General features: G+C 35.4%; 1 protein-coding gene across 1 annotated transcript in view; it reads left to right on the top strand.

The window, feature by feature from the left end:
- The window catches only part of Ccdc81 (coiled-coil domain containing 81), a gene marked incomplete in the record, with an annotated part of 55,322 nt that overhangs the window by 7,685 nt on the left and 37,572 nt on the right, over window positions 1-10,065 (top strand). The window contains 1 exon segment of the mRNA XM_013511796.1: window positions 9,699-9,760. Within this exon segment, the coding sequence (XP_013367250.1) occupies window positions 9,699-9,760 (62 nt within the window).

The following is a 10,065-nucleotide window of genomic DNA, read 5'->3' as shown; positions in this document are numbered from 1 at the left end:
CTGGGGGAGCCTGCTCGGCCGGCTCCGAGGGCCTGCTCGCCCCGCCCGTCCCCTGGGCCTCCCAGCGCCCAGAAACTCAGTCTGCAGTGTCACCGGGGTCTTTGTTCTCGCGTCCTGGCCTCCGGGAGTGGGTGCGGCCTACCTGGCTCTTTGCGCGCTTTTCGGCTGGGAATCGCGGTGGTATGAGACCGGCCCACACTCGGACCCAGGAGCGCTGCAGCTCCCGGAGAACTCGCTGCCTGGGCGCAAGGCGCGGGGGGCTGGGTGTGAATGTTTAAATTAAAACAAATTATTACAGTGAAAGACATATTGTCATTGATTCACCTCAAAATACTCCCACCTAACTTTGAACACACTTATCCCGTTATTCATGCCACTTTCTAAAGCAGTCATGAAGCCCTTTTTTGTGAGTGACTTTTGTTAGTTGGGTTTTGTCTAGCTCAAAGCCCTGAATCAGTTCAACACGTTTACCTTTATGGCATATGTTTACTGTACTTTTTAATCACACCCAGTGAAGATATTCATCAAAGAGGACTTCCACATCTGCTTCAGAAAATGGCAAGAACCGTATGCTAAATGAATTAGAGGGGAGGGAGTGTATTTTGAAGGGGATTAACGGCAATGTGTCTTTTTTTGTAAAAATTCTTTTAAATTTAAGCACTCACCATATATTTCAATCATACCTCGAAAATTTACATTTTACCTAAGTGCTGCCAAGGAGGTAAATGGTATGATAACAACTTTTTTTTAAAAAAGACCTTTTTAAAAATCTTTTTTTTAAGTTCCTAGCCAAAATTAAGAGGAAGACAGAGATTTTCTACATACTTTTTTTATTTTAAAGAGAAAAGAACAAAAATAAAATAACAAAAACAAAGACAAAAACAAAACACAAAAACTATAAGAATGATACAGAATTTCAAACAAGATGGTAGGAAATCAGCAATGGTTATTGTGTTACGTACTGTTATCTTCAAAGTAGTTGCTCAGATTACCAGATATAGGTATGCAAGACTGATCAAACAATTAAACATTAACTGTTCCTTTCCATAAACCAATCGAAAGTAGTAGTACAATTATCTTAACTATCTTATATATATACATATATATTTTTCCCTTCCTTCTTTCTTTCTTTTCTCCTTTCCCTCATCTCAGTTGTTCTTTCCTATTGAGCAGTTTCTTTCCCTTTCACAATATGTATTGTACCTTTCAGATTTTATTTACTCTTTCAGGTTCTTACACTAGGGAGACAATACTGTACACATGCAGGTCTGGTTTATTTTACTTATGAGTATGATCTCTAGTTGCATTCATTTACCTATAAAAGCCTTGAGTTTATCTTTCTTTATAGCTGGGTAATACTCCACTGTATAAAAATACCACATCTTTTTTATTCACTCCGCAGTTGATGAGCATTTGGGTCATTTCTAGGATTTTGCCATGACAAATTATGCTGCTATAAACATGGGTGCACATATATCATTGTGGTATGATATTTTCAATTCTTCTGGGAAAATACCCAGAAGGGGGACAGCTGGGTTAAATGTGACCTCTAATCCTAAGTTTTTGAGGACTCTCCAGACTGATTTCCAAAGTGGTTGCACCAGTCTACATTGCCACCAAAAGTGGAGAAGGATTCCTTTTTCCCCACAGCCCCTCAGCATTTGTTGTTGGTTGATTTCTTGATGATAGCCATTCCTACTGGGGTGAGATGGAATCTTAGTGTTGTTTTAATTTGCACCTCTTGAATGACCAATGATGTTGAACATTTTTTCATTTATTTATTTACAACTTGTATTTCCTCACCTGAGAAGAGTGTATTCCCCTCAGATACCCATTTTTGGATTGGGTCTTTGAATTTGGGGGGTTCTGATTTTTTTTTAATTCTTTATATGTTCTAGACATAAGTCCTTTGTTTGAGGGACAGTTAGCTAAAATGTTTTCCCATTCTATGGGCTGTCTTTTCACTCTGTTGGTGATTTATTTTGAAGTACAAAACCTTTTTAATACGGTACAACCCTAGTTGTTGATTCTTTGAAGTGTTTCCTGTACAGTTTGGGTTTTGTTCATGAAGACTGTGCCTACTCCTATATATTCAAGATTTCCAACCTACTTTCTTTTCCAGTAGATTTAGAGTTTCTGTTTTAATATTTAGATCTTTGATCTATTTTGACTTTAGTTTAGTTCATGGTGATAGGCTTGGGTCTAGTTTTATTCTTTGACATGTAGAGAGCCAGTTTTCCAGCACCATTTATTAAAGACGCTATCCTTTTCCCAGTGAACAGTTTTGGCCCCTTTGTCAAAGGTAAGGTGGCTGAGAGTGTTTGTAGCTATGTCTGCATCTTCTGATGTGTTCCACTGGTCCTCAGGTCTATTTTTTTTTTTTTTTTTTTTTACTGATATCATGTTGATTTTATCAGCGTAGCACTGTATAATTTCAAGGCAGGGATTGTGGTGCCTCCTGACTTGTCTTTATTGCCTGGGATTGCCTTTGCTATTCTAAGTCTCTTCTGGTTCCAGATGAATTTTAGGAGTGTTTTCTCCAGTTCTGTGAGGTATGCTAATGGTATTTTGATTGGGATTGCACTGAATCTGTACAACAATTTTGGAAGTATAGCCATTTTCACTATGTTCGTTCTGCCTATGCATGAGCCAGGGATATTTTTCCATTTTCTGATCTCCTCTTTTGTCTTCTTTTTCAGAGTACTATAATTTTCAATATATAAATCTTTAGCTTTCTTTTTGTTAGATTGATTCCTAATTATTTCAGTTTTGGGGATTCTGTTGTGAGGGGTGTGGTTTCCCTAATTTCTTTCTCAGTGAGTTTGTTGTTTGTATACAAGAATACTATTGACTTTTGAGTACTGACCTTGTATCCATCCATGCAACTGAATTTGGTTATTAACTCTAGGAGTCTTTTGGTGGAGTTTTTGGAGTCCTCTATGTAGAGTATCATGTCATCTGTGAATAATGATAATTTCACTTTCTCCTTTCCTATCCTTATTCATTTGTCTCTCTTGTCTAATTGCTCTGGCTAGTATTTCGAGAACTATGTTGAAAAGGAATAGTGTTAGTGGGCATCCTTGTCTTGTTCCTGATTTTAAAGTGAAAACTTTCAGTTTTTGTCTATTTAGTATGATGTTGGCTGTTGGTTTGTCATAGATGGCTTTTATCAGACTGAGATAAAGACCATCTATTCCAATTTTCTGTAGATTTTTTTTATCATGAATGAGTGCTGGACTTTATCAAAGTGTTTTCTGCATCTATTAAGATGATCATGTGATTTTTGTCTCTGGCTCTGCTCTTATGGTGTATTACATTTATTGATTTGCATATGTTGAACCATCCCTACATTCCTGGCATAAATCCTACCTGGTCATGATGTATAATCTTTATGATTTGTTGAATTGTGTTTGCTAGTATCTTATTGAGGATTTTTGCATCTATGTTTATTAGGGAGATTGGCCTGTAGCTCTCTTTTTTGGGTTGTATCTTTCTCTGGTTTTGGTGTCAGGATAATACTTGCCTCCAGGAAAGAGTTAGGGAGTATTGCTTCCCTTCCATTTTCATCAAAGAGTTTGACAAGAATTGGCATGAAATCTCTAAATTTCTTGTAGAATTCATCAATCCATCAGGACCTCGGCTTTTCTTTGTTGGTAGGTTTTTAATTACATTTTCAATCTCATTAACTGATACTGGGTTATTCAGAATTTTTATATCTTCTTGATTCAGCTTTGGTAATTCATGTGTATCTAGGAGTCTGTCCATATCTTCTATGTTTTCCATCCTATGAGAGTAAAGATTTTCAAAGTGTTTATGATGATCTTATGAATTTCCACAGGGTCTATAGTGACTTCACCCTTATCATTCCTCAATGCATGAATTTGAGTCTTTTCTTTCTTCTTTTGATAAGGTTGGCTAAGAGTTTATCAGTTTTATTTATTTTCTCAAAGAACCAACTCTTTGATTCATTTATTCCTTTTGTTTTCTTGGTTTCTATTGTGTTAATTTCTGCTCTAATTTTTATAATTTCCTCCCTTCTCTGGGCTTTGGATCTGTTTTGCTCTTCTTTTTCTAGAAGCTTGAGGTGCAACATTGGATTTTTATTTATGCTCATTTTGATTTCCTGATGTGAGAATTCACCACTATAAATTTTCCTCTTAGGACTGCTTTCATAGCATCCCATAGATCTAGTATGTTGTGTCTGCAGTCTCATTTAGTTGTAATATTATTTAATTTCTTCCTTTATTTCATCTGTGACCCATTGATTGTTTAGGAAGATATTGTTTAATTTCCATGTGTTTATGGAGTTTTTGAGATTTCTTTTACCATTAGTTTCTAATAACCCTGCACTGTGGGAAGATACTATGCATGGGATAGTTCAATTCCTTTGCATTTACTTAAGCATAGTCTGTGGGCTAGTGTATGGTCTACTTTAGAGAAGGTTCCATGTGCAGCTGAGAAGAATGTGTATTCTGATGATGTTGGGTGGAACAGTCTAAAAATTCCACTAAGTCCATTTGTTCACAGATTTGGTTTAGTTCTGTTACTTCTTTGCTGATTTTTTTGTCTAGTTGATCTATCTCTTTGTGATAATGGGGTATTGAGGTCTCCCATAACAATTATATTATTGCTTATTTGATTTGTCTATTAATAATTGTGTTATATAGTTGGGTACCTCTGTATTTGATGAATGTATATTTATGATTGTTATCTCTTCCTCTTGAAGTTTTCCCCTAACAAGTATGTAGTGACCTTCTTTATCCCTCTTGATCATTCTTGGTTTAAAGTTGTCTGAGAAAAGAATAACTACTTCTGCTTTTTTTCTGGGCTCCAGTTGCATGGAAGATTGTTTTCTATCCTTGGATTTTCAGTCTATGATTTTTTTTTTTGCATTAAGTGTGTTTTTTGTATATAGCATATTGTTGGATCTTGTTTCTTGATCCACTCTGCCAGTCTATTTCTGTTGATTGGTGAATTGAGGCCACTTACATTAATGGTTATAACTGATATGTATTGGCTTATCTTTGTCATGGTATTTTCTTGTTGTTGGTTCCCTGCTTGTCCCCTGTGTTTATTGCTTGCCCTGCCTGGTGGTTTCTTTCTGCTGAAAGAATTGTTCCGGGACTTGTGAATTTTTCTCTGTCTAGAATATCTTTTAGTTCTCTTTGTAGCATTGGTTTGGTGTTCATAAATCTCTTCAGTTGTTCTTTGTCATGGAAGGATCTTATTTCTCCATTAATTTTGAAAGATAGTTTTGCAGAGTACATCAATCTGGGTTGGAAGCTGTTTTCTTTCAGGACCTGAAATACTTCACGCCAAGCTCTTCTTGACTTGAGGGTTTGTGTTGAGAAGTCTGCTTTGATTCTGATGGGCTCTCCTTTATAGGTGATCTGTTTCTTTTCTCTAACAGCTTTTAATATTCTGTTTTTGTGCTGAAGAATCTTGATTATTATATGTCTTGGTGTAGTTTTATTTTGGTCATGAGTGTTTGGAGTTCTAAATGCTTCATTTATTTGCATGTCAAATTCTTTTTCCATACTTGGGAAGTTTTCTGCCTCTATTTCTGTGAAGATATTTTTATGTCATTTGTGTTGTCTCCAGCTTTTTCATTGACCCCAATCCATCTTATGTTATTTTTCTTTGCTTCCTCTTGTAGCTGTTGAATTGATTTTTCTGGTCTCTTGCTAATTTTAAGATATCTTTCTTTTCATTATCACTGTCTGTAATTCTATCTTCCAGACCTGAAATCCTATCTTCTCCTTCATTCAACCTGTTGCATACACTTTCAATGGAGAGTTTAATCTCTTGGATTTTTGTTTGGATCTGTTTGATGCATTCCTTCTTTTTTATGCTTGGCATTATTTGTTTCCATCATTTTTCTAAGCTCACCTACTCTTTTATCTGTATCTCCTCTAATATCTTTGACTTTAAGCTTCATTTCTTTCTGTACCTGAGAGATTATTTTCTCCATAGCCTTTTCCAGTTGTTTTTTCACTTCTGCTGGTATCATTTCACAAAGTTCCAGTGTTTGATTTCCAACAACAATAAAGAAGGACATTACATAAAGATAAAGGAATCAATTTTCTAGGTAGATATAACAGGTCTTAATATGTATGTGCCTAACAAAAGGATATCAAATTACATGAGGCAAAAACTAATTGAACTGCAAGGAACAATAGATGAATTCATTATTTATTTATTCCTGTACCAGCAATTGAACTCAGGAGCTTGTGCTTGTCAGGCAGGCGCTGTGCCATTGAGCTATATCCCCAGCCTATTCCTTTATTCCTGGTAACTTTCTTTGAAGTTTTCTTTGTGTACTTACCCCTGCTTTGATTAGTACTAGCATGGTCTATTTTTCTCTATGCACTGACATTTAATCTTTATGTATTTTTATGTAAAGTAGATTTTTACAGATTATGATACTGATTTTGGGCAAATTGAAAGTCCTTTGTGAGATAGGTAGTTGGAAGCATAGGTACAGAACTTCAAAGATGGGTGGGAAAATCTAGGCTTATAAATAAACATTTGGCAATCATATAGAACATAGCTGACTGAGTAAGCAGAGAGTACAGAGTAAAAAAAGAAGGCATCCTGGAACTTACTTGAGGAAGATGTGCCTATGAAGGACACTGGTAGGATAAACCCAGGAGAGAATAGTGTCATAAACCAAAGGAGAGGTCTTTAAAGGAAGGAGTGATCAACAAGGCCAGATCTGATTTTTTTTTTTTTTTAATTCTTTTTTTTTGGTTTTTCTCCGGTACCAGGAACCGAACTCACGACCTTGCGCTTGCCAGGCAGGCGCTTTTGCCGCTGAGCTAAATCCCCAGCCCAGGCCAGATCTGATTGAAAGCTCAAGAGACACAAAAATTCAACATGGTCATTAAATTTATTGATCAGATATCCACTGGTGATTTCAGCAAGGGCTTATTTGATGAATGGCAGAAATTGAAGTCAAATTACTCTGTATTAGCTTTTGCAAAAGACTTATTGTAAAGAAGATGAAGACAAAAATCTAAACCTTAGTGAAATAAAAAAATGAACTGTCATTCTTGGATATGTTCATTATTGTAGATTCCAACTGCTTCTGTTTCACCAGGTTTAATGTTCTATACCTATAGTGCCTAGAAACTCCCGGCATTATTATAGAGATGTGAACCGAGTGAAACTATTGAGTGCATTGGAGGCAGGAAGGCTGCTGATCTAATCATCAGGGTATTGCTCTTTCCATTGCCCTGAGCTGTGAAACAGATCTTTCTTTATTCAACCACCCTTTAAAATTCTACTGTTTTTCTCAATATTTTAATTTTACAAGTATTTACAAGGTATGTAATTTATTATTTTTGATATTAATATGTATTTCAAACATTTTATAATTTACATAATGGACACTTAGTGCTTTTTTTCTGAGATGTCTTTTACTTTCTTTTTTTTTTGTATCAGGAATTGAACTCATAACCTTGCCCTTGCCAGGCAGGCACTTGTGCCGCTGAGCTTAGCCCAACTTAATGCTTTTTGATAATGATCATACATATAAAGCACAGTATTCCTGATGCTTGGCATTGTGCTTGAGATTAAGGTTTTGAGTTTATGGAATGTTTGGAATTCAAAGTGAAATTATAGTAGTGGTTGTTGGCATTTTAGTGTTTGATTAAAATAAGTAACTAGCTTCCCTTAAATTAGAAAAGTAGAATATTATTTATTTCTTTTAGACTGTAGTGAAATTCTTTTCATTTTGGGATTAGGAATGTCTTCCTGAATAGTAAAAATTATTTATTTTTTAGACTATATTGAAATTATTTTCATTTTGAGATTTAGTAATATCCTCCTGAAAAATAAGAATTTAAGAGCAAATCATCTAGAAATCACATATGAGTGTATTACAACTGAATTCTAGGGACCAAAACCTTCCCAATGGGATCTATAGGCATGTTTTCCTTTTTCTTCAGTAAGAAATAGCAAATATCAGTTTAAATAATTATCCTTTTGCCTATCATACTTTATGGAGTAGAGCATTACAGTAGACTTAAATATCTTATACAAATGAAGAAAAGCTATTCTCCAGTTTCCAGTTAAGCTTGGCCAAGTCTTTTCATTAGGGCTTGGTTGAAAGTATACAGTTTCTCCTGGCCCTAATTAAAACATTTCCTTTGGTGTGGATTGTTTTTCTGAAATCTGAGCTGTATGTCATGTCTAGCGAAAGACATTTAGTCATAAACTTTAACAATTTGAACTTAATGACTTTGAAAATTTTTATGTAAATCTGAATACCAAAATTTTTAATAGTGAATTTATGATATTTTTGGTCATTATGAAAATTGCAACCCAGTATACAGTTGAGTCTGGTTTAATACCCCAGTATTTTGGCAGCTAACAATAAAATTTTTTTTGGCTTATAGAAGGGAGGAATATAGAATGCAGTAGGATGGAGCAGAGGAGGGGCAACCCTTGGTTTCAGAAAGTATACACCCATGATTTAGAGTGAGGGGGGCAGGATCTTGGTCTCTCTTCTCACTGGGGCAGGCAGTCCTAGTTTCACTAGTGTTAAGTGAGTTTCATCATCAAAGTTGTCCTAGATGCTCAGGAGAATAACTGCTACTTCTTATTCACTGAACCTGCCTTTCCCCTGACATTGTAATAAAAATGTTTGCAACCCTTCTATGTCAGAGTTAAATGATTGTAATGTCCCTGCTCTTGTTAGTAGCTTAAACCATTAGGGAAAAAATAATACCAATAAATCAAGCAGTTTACAAAGTGGGGGAAGAATTGGACCTTTGCCACCAACTTCATCAGTGTTCCAAAGTGGCATCCTAGTGAATTTCACCTTCCTTGAGCTTTTATTTTGAAAATTAAAACTTAACACTTGATTTGCAAAGTGTTTCTAACTGGAAAGTATCTTTAATAAACACACTGTTTAGTGTGGAATGGCGATGTTGACCCAGACACAGTTCTGTATATTTCTAAATATTAGTTGTACGGTGGTGTATGTTTGTAATCTCAACTACACAGGAGGCCACATTAGGAGGATTACAAGTGTGAGGCCAACCTGAGTAACTTAACAAGGTCTATCTCAAAATAATATTCGAAAAAGGGGTGAGGAAGTAACTTAATGGTAGAGTGCCCCATAGAGACAGACATACAGACAGATGATAGAGATTAAGAGAGAGAGAAAGAAAGAGAGAGAGAGAGAGACAAAGAGAAAGAGGGAGAATATGGATGAATTTAGCAAAAGCAGAAATGTTGGGACACTTAATGTATAGATGATAACATTTTAAGTCTTACCTTAGTGGCCCTTGACCTTATTCTTACATTATATAGAATGGTATAAGAATGAATGTTCATAATATTTAGAAGGCACAGAATAGATACCTTAATGGGTTGTTAAGGAAAAGCTAGGTTATATGGTTATATTTTGTTAACTCCAAGATAAAGGAAATGTGTGACTGAGTTCTCTTTATTCTAGAAAGGTTTTCTTAAAAATGCATTATTGTTTTTATTAAAATCACAAATTTGGAACTTTAAGGGATAAGCTGTAGTTTATCAGGCAAAGTAACTTTTGCATGATTGTTTTCTTCTAATGCTAAATTAGGAATTACTGTCACTTGATTCTGTACTTCATATTTACATTCTTCTTTATTAGCACGAGGATACTAACATAGGTGCTCACATATATCATTTTGGTTTCCTTTGGATTTCAGAAGTCTCTACTATCTGGGGAAATGTCTCAGAATTTGTGGAACGACAGCTAACCTTGCATAAGGTAGGATGTATTCTTTACTTTTGACACAATAGTCCAAAGAATTTTTTTGTATAGTCTTGTATAATTTTTTGGAAGGAGTGTAAGACTTTAGAGCCATGTAGTTTGACTCAATTTTGTACTGTTCATACTTTGGGCTTGTGGAAAGTAAGTGTAAGAAAAGTGGAATATTTCCTAGATGAAGACTTTATAAGTTCTGTTTTTCTACTGTAGTGCTGATCATCCTGGGTTTGTGTAAAGTAACTAGATGAGTCCTGTTTTTCTCTGTTTTGATATTTCCTGGCATAACTATAGAACAGTATCATGCT

This window comes from Chinchilla lanigera, unplaced genomic scaffold, assembly GCF_000276665.1.
Source record: "Chinchilla lanigera isolate Chin_1 unplaced genomic scaffold, ChiLan1.0 scaffold00013, whole genome shotgun sequence".
Lineage (NCBI taxonomy): Eukaryota > Metazoa > Chordata > Mammalia > Rodentia > Chinchillidae > Chinchilla > Chinchilla lanigera.
The sequence above is the reverse complement of the archived record's forward strand: the minus strand, read 5'-3'. Positions and strand labels throughout refer to the sequence as shown.